The 17383-nt window shown below is 40.5% G+C and overlaps 2 protein-coding genes across 2 annotated transcripts in view; one reads left to right on the forward strand and one right to left on the reverse strand.

The window, feature by feature from the left end:
- DNAL1 (dynein axonemal light chain 1) overlaps positions 1-12166 on the forward strand; it is a 38320-nt gene extending 26154 nt beyond the window's left edge. Inside the window, exons 6-8 of the mRNA XM_058567302.1 lie at positions 1407-1533; positions 2681-2821; positions 7189-12166. Of these exons, the coding sequence (XP_058423285.1) occupies positions 1407-1533; positions 2681-2821; positions 7189-7229 (309 nt within the window). The 3' untranslated portion in view covers positions 7230-12166. The remainder of the gene's footprint in view (positions 1-1406; positions 1534-2680; positions 2822-7188) is intronic.
- Positions 12167-14192: 2026 nt separating this feature from the next.
- On the reverse strand, positions 14193-16712 carry PNMA1 (PNMA family member 1). Its single transcript, XM_058567305.1, has one exon. It carries the CDS (start codon positions 16033-16035, stop codon positions 14974-14976), a length of 1062 nt encoding a protein of 353 aa, XP_058423288.1. The 5' UTR covers positions 16036-16712; the 3' UTR covers positions 14193-14973.
- Between the last annotated feature and the right edge of the window lie 671 nt (positions 16713-17383).

A 17383-nucleotide genomic window follows, 5' to 3' on the forward strand; every position in this document is an offset into this window, starting at 1 on the left:
GTGAAAATTGACCAAGAGTCCTCATCTCCACGTGTAAAATGATACTAAATAAGTGGCAGAACCTAGAATTGAGCCTAAATCTTCCAATCAGTATTTAATCAGTATTTTTTCTGCTACCTCACACTTTCTAAATTGGAGAAATGAGATGGATGGGGATGCAGTGCAATGAATATGTATGCACTAAAGCTTAAATTATCTGAAGACTTATTCCCCTCTTCTGAAAGATATATATGATTTACTAATTAGATCCTTTGGGAGAAGATATCAGAGTACTAGCTCAGGGGGTTTGGTGAAATCACAAAGTTCTGACATAAGAGTGCCAGGATGGACTGATTTAAAAGTTTCTTTTACTTTGAAACTGTTGTTTGTTCTACTCAGAAAGTTGAAACTAAGATGAATTGTGGGAGTTGGAATGGCACACAGAAATAACTCAGGCCACTCCATTCTCAGCTTTTCCCCTTGGTTCCACCAGTATGGAAAATGCATTAAGAATCTTTATCCAGGGAACATTTATTCTCTCTATATTCTTTGAAGGGGCAGTTACCAGGACACAGACCTGGGCCTCACATTCTAGCCATTACCATGTGGATGTAGGTAAATTCTTTTAGTTTTAGAGGGGATTGAGCATTTAATTGATCCTGCCTAGTATTTTTTTATTTTTTAAAGAAGAAATAATCACTACATTTTATCTTATGTGTATAAAGGAAGGAAAAGTATTTGTGCCATCTAGCATTTAAGAGAATGATATAATCTTTATACTATAAGGGAAAAACTGTGGGTTTTAAAGTGAATTTTATACATCAAAAAAATAAGACGAATTGATGAATAGATAGAGGGATGGATAGATGGACAGATATGTGATGGGAAAATGGTAGTAAAAGGTTAATAGTAGAATCTGGGTAGCAGATATATGGATATTTACTATAAAATTCTTTCGACTTTTTTTATGTTTGAAAGTTTCCATAATATTTTTTAAAGCCTAAAATTTAGAGCTAGCTCTACTATTTAATAGCACTGTAATCTTAGAAAAAGCCCTTAATCTCTCTATAATTCAAATCAAATAACCTGCTTTGCCTATCTTTACTATTATAAGGATCAAACAATATATTGTAGACAGAAGTAATTTGAAAACTATACCATTCAATAAAAGTGATAAAATAGTGCTATTATTTCTTCTTTTGGTGATTTCAGTAGCTATTCTTAGTTCAGATCAGTTTGGAAAGAGGAAGAAAATGTTCTACTTGGCTTTCTTAATGAGAAAAAACTCCCACACAGCCTTCAGCTCTCCTGCCAGTGGACAGGTGGGTCTCAGTGCTCTCTGAAGGCCAGCGTCTCTATGTTTGTAAGGAAGGGGCAGAGGGAGAAGCTTAAAAATAAGCGTGTAAATCAAATGCTTTCTTTTTCAGGAAGCAGTAGGGGACACGTTAGAGGAACTGTGGATCTCCTACAATTTTATTGAGAAGTTGAAAGGGATCCATGTAATGAAGAAATTGAAGATTCTCTACATGTCTAATAACCTGGTGAAAGACTGGGGTAAGCTGAGGCTGGCTCTTTGCTAACCCTCTACCTCCTATCTATGGGAAATAGCCCAATATGGAGCAGGGTGCAAAATGGGAACATTTCTTTCTAAGCACAGAGGGAAATAACTATAGGAGTTGCTATATTTCAGCTCAGTGCTTGAAATTCACATTTAAATATTTACTTAGAATGATTATAATTGAATAGATCTTGGTCATATTAATCATGAAAAAAATTTAAATTATTATCCAAAGGCTGAAAAGAATCAGTTTAAATTTAATAATTCTTGGATGGCAGACTTATTTGACATCTATATTGCTTTGCTTTTTTGTGTGTGTGTGTGGAAGATCGGCCCTGAGCTAACATCCGTGCCAATCTTCCTCTTTTTTGCTAAGGAAGACTTGCCCTGGGCTAACATCCGTGCCCATCTTCCTCCACTTTATATGGGAGGCTGCCACAGCATGGCCTGACAAGTGGTGTGTCGGTGCGCGCCCGGGATCCGAACCAGCGAACCCCGGGCCACCGAAGCATAGCGCACGCTCTTAACCGCTTGCGCCACCGGGCCGGCCCCTTGCTTTGCTTTTTTATTGTACATTATTCATTCAGCATTTACTAAAGCCCTATTATGTGTGGTGAATTATGCCAGGCTCTTGATATACATGGTTGAATAGGACACTATCCCTACCCTTAAGGAGTTCACAGCTTAGTGGGGAAGATTAGTTTATAAGTGAATAATTGTAAAACTGTGTGATAAGTTCTGCAGTAGAGGCTTGAATGAATTGCTTTAAGAATGCAAAGACAAGGGAATGGGTAGAGACAAAAGCAGTTTAGCTTAGCGCATACTGATACGGTACAGCATAGAGAAGACCTGTCACTGGAGATTGATTTGCTGTTCTTTTTGATTCTGAACCTCATTTCCTCTTCTTATCCCATCCTTAGGCTAGCATAAAGGTAGAAGTATGTCTTGTTTTCCCTCCCTTTCCATATGTCTTCAGAAATTGACTTCATGTGGTATAACTTCCCTTACTTCCTTCAAAATCTTAAACAGTGAATTGTTCTGAACAGTCACAAACTGAGGGCTAGTGATATTGGAATTTAACCCCCAAAATCATAGCAGTAAAACTTGCCATTCTAATATGGAATGTATTCTTTGTATTTGTAGCTGAATTTGTGAAGCTGGCAGAACTGCCATGCCTGGAAGACCTGGTGTTTGTAGGCAATCCCTTGGAAGAGAAACATTCTGCTGAGGGGAACTGGATTGAAGAGGCGACCAAGAGAGTGCCCAAACTGAAAAAGCTGGATGGTGAGTGACCAAGACAGCTTGGAAATGTTTTCTAGGTATAAGAATTGAATTTGTGACATGGAATCATGAAAAGGAGCAAAACTAAAGAAAATGGTAGGTTTTGTCTAATCTCCAAGGCCACTTCTGTTCTTAGGAAATTTTATGGTCCAGGTTTGGGCCAAGGTGAGAAGAAAAACTCCTAGGATACTTAGCCTGGTATAAGATCATCCATAGACCAAAAGCTTATAAGAAAAGTGGGTTCATTCTCCACTCACAAAGGTGAGTAATAATAATAAATAAGGTTTTGCAGAATAATTAGACATAAATGGTAAGCAGTTACTTTTTCACAATTGGATCAAAATTGTGTTCATTCTCCCACTCCCCTAATTTTAGTTTCCCAATGTCTAAGATAGGTGTCACTGTCAGTAGATATCCCTGACTGACTAGGTTCAAGTCCCAGTTCTACCACTTAATAGTTTTTTGTCATTGTGCTAGTTAATTAATCTCACCAAACCTTGTTTTCTTGTAATCTGAAAACTGGAAATGATAATAGTCACAGACATCTCTGGGTCCTACCTCCTCCCAGTGGTGCTGTCAGGAAGCCAGGCCAGGATTCCGACTGTCTAGAACCCACAGACTTCCCTCTTTTCTGCCAGCCCAGAGAAATATCTTTCTCATCTGAGAATTACCATCCCCCTGCTTCTTTTCCACAGCATTCTGCAACTTCTCACAAACTGTCTTCTCAGTGGTCTTCTTTGGCTTTTCAAAGACAAAAGCCAGTAAGTCTTGATGGTCTGTTTCTGCTTTCCACACTGCCCCTGAAGCAATGATGCACAGAGCTGACTAGCCTACTTGATTGAATGGGGGAAGGGAAAATATTTAGAAGAAACAAATAAGTAATATCCAGCTACGTTATAATCCTCATCATCATCATCATCATACCATGTGCCAATTGCATATTTTCCTTATTGTCTTCATCATCGTACTCATACTGATATTCACATTCAAAACAAAAGGACTTAGTTGTCTATGGTTGAGGCTTCCTTGTCCCTCAACCCTTTTCTCTCCTTCTCACCACCCTGCTGCCCTGCCATTCTATCCTCCGTATTCTGTGTCTCTCCATCTCTCCCTTACCACCTCTATCTAAAGCTCAGTATTCAACCCTTTTATCCACCCGAGCTTACTATGGTGGTTGTTCTTAATGGGGCTGCATCCCTGTGGAGGGATAGCTCATATCTCTGGAGACAGAGTAAAAGAGGTCTATATAGTTTGAAAAAGTTTTACAGATGATTCTGATATGCCTCCCTGGAAGAGATGTGCTCATCTGTCCTCCAATTGAGAATTGACGTAAAAGGCTCTTACATAGCTCTTTTCCTACACCAGAAAAGTTTAACAGCTTGATTGAGGTGTAATTGACGTACAATTAACTGCACATATTTAAAGTGTATAATTTCATATGTTTTGACATACATATACACTTCTGAAACCATCATCACAATTAAGAGTGAACATGTGATGGTGACTATAGTTAACAATACTGTACTGTATACTTGAAAGTTGCTAAGAGAGTAGATCTTAAGAGTTCTCACCACATACACACAAAAAGGTAACTATGAGGTAATGGATTTGTTAACTAACCTTATTGTAGTAATCCTTTCGTAATATATATGTACATCAAATCATCACGTTTACACCTTAACCTTATACAGCGTTATATGTCAATCATATCTCAATAAAGCTGAGTAAATAAAGATAATATGGGGCCGGCCTGGTGGCGCAAGTGGTTAAGTGCGCGCACTCTGCTGCAGCGGCCCAGGGTTCGCCAGTTCGGATCCCGGGCATGCACTGACGCACTGCTTGTCAAGCCATGCTGTGGCGGCATCCCATATAAAGTAGAGAAAGATGGGCATGGATGTTAGCCCAGGGCCAGTCTTCCTCAGCAAAAAAAAAAAAAAAAAAGAAAGAAAGAGGAGGGTTGGCAGATGTTAGCTCAGGGCCGATCTTCCTCACAAAAAAATAATAATAAATAAATAAATAAATAAAGATAATGAACATATGCATCACCCCCAAAAGTTTCCTTGTTCCTCTTTGGAATCCTGCTCTCCTGCTGCTTGTCACCATCCCTCCCAAGGCAATCACTGGTCTGCTTTTTGTCCCTATGGCTTAGTTTGTATTTTCTAGAGTTTTATATAAATGGAACCATGAAGAATGTTCTCTTTTTTTTCTCTGGATACACACCTAGGGATAAAATGACAAAGCCGGTAAATTACCTCTTCTGGGGAGGTACAGGAATAATCAGGAAGAGGCAAACAGGTTTCTAAGATATTGTAATGTTCTGTTTCCTGAATTGGGTGATGGGTATACAATCATTGGTTTTGTTACTCTTTAAATTATTTATTTTGTATTTGTATGAATGAATATTTCACAATTAAAAAATAAAATAGAAAAAAAGAGGGTAGAGACATTAGAGTCTTGGACGTCAGCCTTTTTATGTTCACCTTTGGTTGGATTCTAGAAACCATTTGAAGTCATTTGTCTTTACTTCCCTCAGGATTGCACATAAGAAGTGCACCCCTCCCCTTAAGAATGGAGCAGAACCCATCATGTAGACCCTGAATAGACCAAGCCACATTATAGCCTTTTGGACCAAATATTGACCTCAGGCCAATTCAAACAGCCCCTATAAGTGGGATAGACCAGAACAGACATGGCCACAGCTGCTAACTTGCCTGTTTTTGCTCCTCTTCTGTTGCTTATAAGCAAAACTAAGGGATCTTAAAAAGCTAAAATGAAAAAGAGAGACAATACCAAATTATAGTGGGATGTGGAGCAACTACCCTGCCAAATAGTAATGTAACTTGGTATAACCACTTTGGAAAACTGGCATTATCTACAAAAATTCTACATTCATATCCCTGGTTGTTGTTAGGGCTGTCAAGTCAATTCTGACTCCAGTGATGCTGTGTACAGCGGAGCAGAATACCACCAGGTCTTTTTGCACTGCTGCTATTTGTAGAGTTTCCATGGCCAGTTTTTTCAGAAGCGGGTAGCCAGATCCTTCTTCCTAGTCCATGTATTCTGGAAGCTCCACTGAAACCTGTCCACCATAGGTGATCCTGCTGGTATTTGAAATACTGATGACATAGCTTTCAGCATCCCAGCAACATACAGCCGCCATAGTATGACAACTGACTGATGGGTGGTGTGGTTTCCTGACTGGGGAACGAACCCAGACCGCTGTGGTGAGAGTGCCAAATCTTAACCGCTAGACCACCAGGGCTAGCACATATCCCTTATGACCCAGCAATTTTTCTCCTAGCTGTATACCCAAAAGAAAGGGGTATGTATGTTTACCAAAAGACATGTATGAGAATGTTCATAGCAGCACTGTTTTAATAGCTGTAAACTGGAAACAACCCAGTTGCTCATCAACAATAGAATAGATAAATAAATTATGACATTTCATACAGTGGAATATTAAACAGAAATGAAAATGAATGAACTACAACTTCACACAACATAGATGAATCTTACGAATATAATGTTGAGCAAAAGAAGCCAGATACAGAGGGCAAACAGATGCTGTGGGGAGTACAGAGAGGTAAAACTTCTCACTGCCGTAAAGAACATAAATGTTCATTTAGGAAGGATTGCAGAGGAAGAGGCCTTGAAGTTGGTTCTTAATTAAGGTTAGGGTTTAGATTGGAAGGAGAGTTGGAAAGGGCATTCCAAAATGGAGGAACTTGGTTAACCAAGAGTCCAGAGGTAAGAATGTGCAAGCTGAGTTTGAGAGACAGTGAGTTGATCAGGGGGAGTGGAAGGTGACTAGCTGAAGAGTTAAGACTGAATAGTTGACTGGGGTCAGATTGTGGGCAGGCTCCAAATGCCAAAGCTCAGAAATGGGTGGCACTGGGCCCAGTGAGCCTGCAGGTGTATTTTGTTTTCTGTGCTTGGTTCTTTTGATTTTTTTTTTCCAATTTATCCCTAATGTTTAATATTTGGGGGATTAACGTTAAAATTCAGATTTCTGGAAACACTGGGATTGCATATTTTATTATGAAAAATGAAGGATATTTCTTTGTGTTTAACATACAAAGTTTTTAGTGTGTATAAGGCTTTGTTTTTCTGCTTAGCACATGTAGGCATTTTTATTTGCAACTCTGCATTTGAGGAGCCAAATATTCAGAATACTTATATTAATCCATTTCAGAATTCTCCTGAGAGGCTTTTTGGATAATTTGAAATTAAAGAGATTATTTTATGAAATTATTTTTTTATGGCACACTTCACAGCATCTCAGAGCTTCTCAGGTTAACAGGAAAATATTTCATTTAGAATTTTAACAATCCGTTGAGAATGACCAGAAATAATTTTCTTTTTCATTTTAGGTACCCCAGTAATTAAAGAGGATGAGGAAGAAGATAACTAACACCATGTTTTCTGCTTTGTGTTAACTTATTTAAATGTCATAAGAGTGATAGATAAGTTTTGTATAATTGTATATTTTAAAGATTCTGTGTGGGCGGAACATTCTTAAGGTAAAAAAAATCTCTCATTTTTTTCCTTAACCTATTCAGTGTTTCTCCCCCAAAATGGTAACACCAACTTTGTATATTCTAGTCCTCTTTTTACAAACTACAAACTTTTGATTTTTGTCTTCAGTCCCAGTTATGTGCTTCGTGACCCCACCTACTGAAACCTTTATAGACCAGTCATTTTTAACAACAAAGGAACAAATGTGGTTCTTTATTCAGTTTGTTTAGTTTTTTTTTCAGGCCAGGCATTTAAATGCATGTACTTAACCTTTGAATCTGTAGACCGTCTTTCCTGAAGGTCCATCTCCTTATGACTCAGAAGCACAAATGTGTCATGCCTTTGGTTCAGAACGCAGCATGGTGATGGGAAGAGTTCCTCTTAAAAATACAGCAGCAGCCCTCGAACCAAGACTCCAAAGTCCACTTGGAAAAGTTATGGTGAAAAAAGGAAAAATTAGTATCTTGGAGGCCTTATAGCCCATGTTATATTTACTTATTTGTTTTTCCAAAAGTATGCGCGTTGTCAACTGGACTTTAGGTTGTGTTTACATGCATGGCCAGTCGAGTCACTGTGCACAGTCCAGTCAGTCATTCTGTGATTCAAATCAGTGGTTAAAATAACTGTCATGATCATTCCTTTGACCAGTATTGTGGCCATGTTACTCATGTGGACCTGATCTTAGGCACACTTTTAGGTTTATAGTTCCTTATATGTTATATAAGGAAATATGTATAAGCAGTAGTTATATTTGAATTCCTAGCCTAAATGTTGGCCGTTCATATAAGTCAAAATTTGCCCTAATAACTTTGGTCTGTTGACCATGATGTTGGGAGAAGTGATTGTTATAAGGGTATAGATCTTAAAGACTGGATTTGATACCTTTCAATAAATGAAATTTAGTATTTCAAAATATATTTTTAGAAAAGTTTTAAGTTAAACAGCTCTTAAAATGAATTATGTAAGTGATTGTGAAGGGAAAAGAGAAGAGATGTTTCATTATGGGATCCTAGACAAATGGCAGTCTTTTTGAGGATTGCCTCCTCTGTAAAGCATTGTAGGTGATTTAGCCTCAAAATTGCAAAGCAATAGTTGGATGCAGAGTTTAGAATTTATTGTGTAAGAAAAAAAATTCTTTTTGGAAAGTGCAAGCTATGGCAGTCAGTAAGCAGATGAAGGCCATAGCAGGCTGTGACCGAATCACTGATAGATTACAGGAAAGAAGTCAGAGGCCCTCTGCCAATATGTGCCTAAAGTCCCTCAACCAGAGACTGTTGATTCGTATTTCCCCATTTACGTGTGTAAAATCAGTCAAAGAGGGGAGTCATTTTAAAAAAGTGATTGCGTAAGTAGTCTTGGCTTTCAGAAGTTTTCAGCTATCATTTAAGTAGGAATTACATGATTTCTCTGGGTCACTCTGATCAAAAGGGATCACTGCTTCGACAATCAATTCTAAATACAAACAACAAGAGGGAAAATTAGTCTAACACTTTTTTAGCTTCCTTTCAGCTCTTTCTTACAGTCTGATAGAAAGAAATCTTTACTCTGACTGGCTTATACATTCAAAGCCTCTGGGTATTTGTTTTGTGAACCAGGGGCAATGAGCATTCCCCTTGGTGATGTTGAAGGCCCGTTAGCTAAGAGGGAAGACGATCTTTACTTGTAGTTTGCACTTCATCTAGTAGGCATCTAAGCCATATTGCTATGTATGGATATATTTTCTAAAAGTTATTCTGGAAGTGAATATAGTAATAGGGAATGGATGATTTCATATTGAATTTATTTGTAAAATGGCTTACAGTGTTGGTGTTTGGTTTTCCTGAATTCTGTAATATAGAAACTAATTTTCTCTTTCTCCTTATTGCTTAATGTCTTTTAATCACTGGTAGTTCTCAGAGAAATGTGAGAAGCTTTTCTGTGTCCATTTCACACAAAATTCATATTCATTTCCACTCAGCAAATATTTGAATGATTTCTGTGCTTCCTTTTCGTGGAATTAAAGCCAGAATCCATGCCATTAGAAAATGGAAGATAGGGTGTATGAAGAAGTTCAAAATATTGTCTTAAAATAATTCCTTAAATCATCCTTTACTGCTGCAAATATAGCTGATATTAAATGCCTTTGGTTTATGCTTCTTGGATTAGATATTTGACCTACTTGGAATGGATTCTCTCTGTGCTCCTGGTTTAAAGTATTATGCCATTTTAATGGATTGTTTAAATTTCTTCTATTCTTATAATGATGGTAGAGCTCTGGAGTCAGTCCAGTATTTTAATTTTTGACAGAAAATTTTATTTCAGTTGACCAAGGAATCCAGCTTTTCTATGTTCCCTAACTCTAAGCTTATGGCTGTGTTACCTGGTCAGGCCTGGAAAGGTTTTTTTGTTCCCTGTTAATAGGAGTTTGTTCCTTTAAACCAGAATTTCTCAGCCTTGGCACTATTAACATTTTGGGCTGGACAATGTTGTGGGGGGCTGTCCTGTGTATTAATAGGATGTTTAGCAGCATCTCTGGCTTCTACTCACTAGATGCCAGTAGAACCCCCTTCCCAGTTGTGACAACCAAAAATGTCTTCAGACATTACCATCTGTCCTGTGGGGCAGAGGAGTGGGAACAAATTTGCCCATGGTTAAGAACCAGTGCTTTATACCAAGATTCCTTTTCTCCGGGGTCTATTTACTCTCACTCTGTAGCCATATGCCACCTGAGTTGTATGAGAGAAGGTGATGTATTTAATAATCATGGATGGAAGGAAATGGTCACTGGTGTTTCCCTTTTTTGTAGTGTTCATTTTAATAATTTTCACATAGCATTAGAAACTCAGGGCTGGAAGGTTCAACTGATTTTATTCTCAACTTTTATTTCTTAGCATTCTTGCTTATCTTAGGACAGTGATTATTAACCTACCTCTCTCTTACTATCAACAGAATCTAACTTTATGATAGATTTTGCTTTGTCTCTAAAGTTTAACATTTTGAGTGTACTTTGGAAAATGGATCATCATTCTTCAAGTGTTCATTCATTGTCCAATAATACATAGAATTTTGCAGACTGTAGCAGTCATTAAATACAGAAAAAATACTGTATAAAATTTGGTCATTATATATGAAAGTTAGCTGGTATAGACACCAATTTTGGACGTGATTAGAAGTATGTCTGCTCATGATAACTGCTCAATAATTTGATATGGTTGGTGGATCCATTCCACAAATAGAGGTGGTATAAGACGCTTAAATGTGGTTCCTGTGTGGAAAGAGAAATTTTGACTTGAATAGGTACTTCTTCTAATACCTTTTACCAGTGGTCTGAAGTAGAATAAGGAAGAATAAGAAATATATCTTAACTGTTGAATTATTCTCAGAATTGGTGATCTGTAAGTAGAGCTGAAGGTAGGAATCTTTGTGACCCAGAATCTTCAACTTGGGTTTTTCTTAGGACTAAATGGAAAAATGTAGTGCCTAGAAAGGTTGGCTTTAATCATTAACTTAAAAAAATTAGGAGGAAATGTCAAAAGCATCAATCATGAGTAGTTAGTGTCTCTAACTGCAGTCTGACTGTCATTTCACAAAGCCCTTACATCAGAAGTGTTGGTAAAGGGAGAGGACTAACTGCTGAACTGAAAGTTATCCTTTACCAGAAACTAATTCCTTTGGCACACATTGTCTTTATTTGGGCTGCTTAATGTGTCTGTAAATAATTAAATATAAAACAAGATTCAGTGTAGCAGAGTTGGTACTTCTGACACTGCTAACTTGAGCATGTTCCTTTATCTTCACTCTAGCATGAGATGTTTTTTTAAACCATAAAATAGGTGCAATAAAAAAATTAAGGATATGTTTTAAAAAATAAATCACTAAACTTTTAGAAACCCCTCATCTATATCTCTATTTCTGCCGTTTTATAAACCAGTGACTGCAAAGGAAGAAAACTGAAAGGAAAAACTAGACTGAGTCTTACCTTTACCTGACCTAAGGTAAATTTTCACTTGACACTTGTGGAAGTTATAACTGGATTCTAGTTCATTTCCCATATTGGCAGATTAGAGGGGAACCAGCCAACCAAATTGTGATCTAACAAATTTAACAAGGGGGTGGGGGAGAGTAAACTATTTTTCAGTAGATTTGCACTTTAAAATTATGAACTGGATGTTGGTGGAAAGTATCCAAAAGGGCAGATGGATAAATACCTAGCCTGCATGTGGATATTAGAGAATCAAACCTCATCCTTGTTTGTTCTAAGCCCACCTGAGCAGTAGTTGTCTGTTGACATAATCAGAGTCAGGATTTCCCTATTTCCTACTTGGTGTCATCTTCCATGTCTGCTGTATTGACAGGCATGCCTCTGAGGGATGTGTCAAGTTGAATTCTACTTGGAATAGAAACTTTGTGAGTTATCTTTCCCACATCTAGATTTTTTAAATTAATTTAGATGTTGGCTAAATTAAGTTGTAGCTAATGTTATGAGGGTGGGAAGTTCTTTGCTTCTTTAACTAGCAGGGTACCTGCCTCTGAGGTGCTATTGCCTAGAGGGATCAATCCCATCAAAAGACTGGTGAGTTGGTAGCTGTGGAGAATATACCTATAGCCAGCTACTTCTCCCAGGTTGTCAGGCATGATCACAAGCATCATTCCAGAATCCTTGGCTTCTAGAACTAACTCCATTCTGAAGAACATTTTAACATCTATTAATACTTTGGTAATAATCTTTTATATGCAGGAATTTTGTAGCATGACTTTATGACTAAACTTGTGTTAAATTATTTAGAAATGTTGAGTTTCTGAATGTTATTTTGTGAGACTTGTTTTCAAATAGTAATAAATTGTGTTATTTTATAAAAAAATTAATTTGTATCTTTTTTTGGTTACATGACCATTAGTTTTAGCTAATATAGAGCAACTATGTGAAATTCCAATGATATTTGGTTCTGAAGAAATTCAGTCTTTGGATGACATATTCCACATAGCTTGTGTGTGTGAGAGAGAGGGAGGGTGAGAGAGAGAGACTGACTCATTCTTTATGCTAAATTTTTTTTTCAGTAGTTTACTACCATGGATAATCTCATCTCCCAGGTTTGTAAGTCTTCCCCAGAAGTTCTCTGGGCACCATTTCAAATGATTAGGATCCTGGAAAGAGTGCTTCCAGGGACAGCAAGTTACTACACTTTGCCATTCCTAGTCCTCTCCTTACTTCCAGAAGTGTTCAAGATTAAGACTGGCTGATAGGCCCTTGATTTGTGGGCTGGAATAACCTGACGTTGACCAGCCCCTTTTTGGTACACGAGAAACAGGAAGAACCCAGCAATAGCAGTAACATTATACATTTTCCCAGCACATATTCTGTGCTATCAGCCAAACGTAATTTTGGTCACCAAATGGAACTTGAGTGCAGTTTCTACTTCTTTATTCCACAGTTCTTTGGTTATGAGGGTGTGTTTCTTCCTGCTGTCCTCCTTTAAAAAGCAGATTTTAATTTCTCAGCCTATAAAGAGAAAAGCCTTAATTCAGATCATAAATAGCTCATTATTATTTTTAGTTCCTTGTTTTCTAGAACAAACGATGGACACCTAGAATCCTGACATTATTTTATACCATATATACGTATTGTATTAAATACATATGTATGTATATGTAGATATACACAATTGTTATATATAATGAAAGAATCGCAAGTGATGAGCCTACTTCCTAAAATGCAATAAACTCTGCAGCTATAATAAGAAGGTGTATCCATATGTTCAGACATAGAAGGATGCCCACGATTGGTGAAAAAGTGAAGAACCCATTATTTGTTTTTGTTATCAATGTCATATGTATGTGTGTTGAGTGGGAGTGTGTACATATATGTGTGGCTGGTTGGTGTGTGGTGGCAGTGGGAACGTGTGTATGTGTATGTGAAGAAATAGAAATGTACGGTAGGGGTGGGAGACTGGTATCGTGTATGTGTGTGGTGGGAGGAGGGAGTATGTTTATGATGGAGGGTTGGGGGTAAGGTGGGAGTGAAGGTGTGAAGACAGGATTGTGAAAGGTGAGGGGAGTGTGTGTGTACCCAGCATAATGCCACTGGGAATGGAGGGGAAATGGGGACATGTTTATGGGGGAAAGTGAAGATTTGCGTATCTGTAGTGGGGGTCACATATGTGGAGATGTGTGTGTTGAGAGAAGAGAGTGAGAGGGAGGAACAGACATGGGAAGTAAGGACGTGAGAGAGTGTACAGAGAAATCTGTTAGAACATGTACCAATAAATAGATTTTTTTACCTTATGGTTATTGCATAGGTCGGGCTATAATTTTAAAGCCTTGTTACTAGGTGGAAACCCCACTGAAGTCTTATGTTCATGTAATCATTTCTGGATTTATTAGGATCTCAAAAGAGGGACATCTTCAGTCACTAAATCTCTGCAGCCAAAGAGACATGTTATTAAGCCATATTTCTCTTTTTATATCCTCTTGATATAAAATGGCCACTCTAAAACTGAAACACTCGTTTCACAGGTATGATGAGTTATTACGCCTGCATGGAAACAAACATTTTCAGCTGATAAGGGATTTCAAAGGGGAGAAAAAGCATTGCTCGATAAACTCCTAAACCCCATTTCAGGATTTTCTAACATGTTATAGTAAGTTAATATTCACTTATGTCTATTTAGCTTTCTAACACTTGCCTTATAGAACACAGGCAAAAATTGAGTACATTAAAAGATATTGTAATTTAAACTTTCATAATATGATATAAAGCTTAAAGATAAAATAATTGAGGTTTGATTTTTTAGTGACAGGGGAAGTCTTTCTAAGAAAAGAGGATATAGATCTTAATTACACTGAAAATTTTTATATATGTCAGAAAAATGAGAAGACAATAGAATTTTTAAAATATTTTTATTCATATACATGTATTTGATAACTTCAAATTTAGAATGCTTAGAATCAGTATGAACAAGGAGAACTGTTCAATGACAAAGGTTTGAAATGGAATGGATACCGTAACTGGTTCATGCAATTTATATCTGTATCTTGAACAGTGAAAAATTCTGATTTACACAGCTCTATAATTGCAGTATTTTTCTAACACCCCATTTTATAGTCTCAGAAATCTTTTCAATCAAACTGATTCAGATGTTTAAAGATGAAAAATAAGAAATCTGCACTATAAAGTTGAATAATATCTAATTAATTCACATTTCTTTCCATTAATATAAATCAGGAACAATTTACAGTGAACACGAAAACTATTCACGATATTAGTAACAACAGTTCACATTTTTACTTAACACTTCTTGTGTTAGCCAGGCCCTACGCTAAACATCTGAACATGCAATTTCACATTTAATTACCTCGATGGGAACTGTCACAAGTTCACATGTTTTTCACAACTGATGATGATGCTACTAGGACTGCTTGCACTGAGCACTTGTGTCCAAGCCTTTACCTGGAATTATAGCTAGCATGACTCACTTGTAGCAGCTCAGGGTGTTCGCTTGCACAATTTTACTAATGTTACATAAATACGCAGACCTGACTTCCCCCCCAGAAAACAGAACACGGCTGAGTCTTTACTACTAAGAGACACACCTGTAAGACAGCCCAGAGACAAGGAAAGCAGCTGTGATCCAGGTCTGCACTGAAACCCGGTTTCCTGGGAGTCAGAAGTGCCCCTCCAGGCCTAACTGCAGGAGGGCGGCCTCAGCCTCCTCCTCCTCCTCCTTGGCCTCCTCCTCGCGGATCTGCACCAGCAACTGAAAGAGGTTAGGGGCCGGCCCTTCCGCAGCCCCGGTCAGCCACAGCTGCCTTCGGATGGCCCCACTGTGGTTGGCCCCGGCAATGACCTGCTCCAGACGGGCCTGGTTCACGTTATCTTTATCTATGGCCCCCTTCTCCACCACCTTCTGCAGCAGAGGCTCCAGACGAATGACATAAGCAGATAACTTTTCTCCCGGGTTCTGGTAAGTGTTCAGAAATCTGACCTGCGCATCCCTAGAGCTCTCGACGCTCCCAAACACCTGCTCAAGCGCCTTCAAGCACTCGGTGGTGGTTATCGCAGGATTGTTAGTCTTGAGGATGCGGATGACATCAGCGGCGGGGCCTCTAAGACTCTCCATCAACCGCCGCCTCTTTTCGCCATCAGACACCTGCCACTCCTCTATAACCTCATTAGTGTGCTCCAGCCAAGGATCAAAGGTTTCCTCCCCAGGCCCCGGGATGTCCCTCCCTGAGAACAGCGTCAGCTTCTTGTACCATATGGACTCAACAAGAGGCTGAATAACATTATCCAAAATATAATTCAGCATCTCCGCTGGCATATCTGGGCCTGGGGCCTGAGCGGGGTTCTGAAACCCAAGGACACGGGCAACATCTTGCACGGTCCACCCCTCTCTTGCTAGGAAGAGATGCAGCCTTTCTAAAAATTCAGCATCGGAAGTCGGGGGCTTAAAGACCACTTTCCAGACCCCTCCTTTACCCGGCATCTCCCTGGGGATCGCGGCGTAATCGACAGCGCCAGTGAGCTCTAACAAGGCTGCTTTCGCATTCTCTTCCCTCCAGAACATTCTCCCAAGCACTCGATAGGGCACCTGGGGCATCGCAGCCTGGAGGGTCTCTTCGATTTCAGCCTCATCACAGTTCACTGGGATCCCCCAGACCAGCAGGGCTCTCTGGGAGTTCACATCCATTCCCCTGCACCAGTCTTCCAACAGTGTCACCGCCATTTTCCCAACTATCAAGGACCCTAACGCTAGGAATACGGATTCGACTATGGCTCCCTTGCTCAAGGACTTAGGACAACAGCAGACACTCTCCCCCAATATGCCCGCGGGAAGCAAGATTCACGCAATCACAACAAACGACATCAGAGTCCCGCTCTCGTCCTCTCGCTGCCCCCCCAAAGCCAGTGCGTCGGCGCGTTCTCGGAGCGAAGCCGTGGGGATGCTCGGTCAGTCAGTCACTCAGCCGCCGCCATCTTGCGTCTCTGGCCGGGGTCCGCGGCCGGGGTCCTCCGGCCGCAGGCAGGATGTCGTGTCGCAGCGCAGAAGGCGCGGAGCGAGGGTGGGTGGCGAAGGCAGGAGGCGCGGGGCTGGAGAGGCCGCCGGGGTGTGGTTGCGGGGCGTGGCCGCCTCCTCTGTGCAGCCGGGGCGCCGGGCACTCGCTGCTGCTCCCGGAGTCGATGAGGCGTTCGCGGTCGGAGCCGGGCTTTCAGGCGGGCGAGGAGCGGCGGCTTTGCAGGCGAGGACTGTGCCGCCTCCGGAGGGAGAGACTGTCCTGATGTGCAGCGGTGGCGCGGAGCCAGCCCGCGAGCGGCTTCTTCGTGGGTGCAGGAACCCCTGTGGGCGGCGAGGACGCGGAGGACCGAGGACACAGCGGAGGCGCGAGAAGGACGTAGAAGCAAGGCTAGAGGTGGCGGAAGCGAAGGCGGACAGGGGCGGCGGTGCGCGCGGGCTGGCGCGGCTCGGCTACGGACTCGTCAGACCCGGGGCCAGCCGAGGCGGGACTGCCGCAGTGGAGGGCGGGGCCGGCCCCCTGAGCGGCTTCCGCCCCGCCCCGCCCCCGGGGCGGAGCCTGCCGGAGCGTAGCCATGGCAACGGTGGCTCAGACGACTGGAGCTCTGCGCTTGGCGGCGGCCCGCGGGGTGGGGGTGGGGGGGAGGGGTCGAGCGGTTGCCATGGTGCCAGCGAGCGGCTGTGGGCACTGGTTTCTGTGATGGTGCATTTCGTTTTTCATTTTCCAGTTTTTTTTACAAAGCACCATGTTTAAAAGATAATATAATTCTGGAGTGGATTTAAGATGATATTGTTGATAATGCATCCGTCAAGGCAGACTTGTCTACTCATGTCACTCATTCAGCCAGTCAATGCGGCATGTGAAAATACCGCAGCTTCCCTGTGCCACCTGATCGCACTCTGCACCCTCCATATTTCATCCCAATGAAATGAAAACGTTGCAAGTGTGCCATTTACATGTTTTTGTGTGATACTGAGTTGAGACTTTCTTGTCTAAAATTTTATAAAAAGATCTGTATCTATTCAGTAATCTTTGCAGCCAGGCAGATGCTACTGTGTT

The sequence above is a fragment of the Diceros bicornis genome, chromosome 24 (assembly GCF_020826845.1).
Source record: "Diceros bicornis minor isolate mBicDic1 chromosome 24, mDicBic1.mat.cur, whole genome shotgun sequence".
Lineage (NCBI taxonomy): Eukaryota > Metazoa > Chordata > Mammalia > Perissodactyla > Rhinocerotidae > Diceros > Diceros bicornis.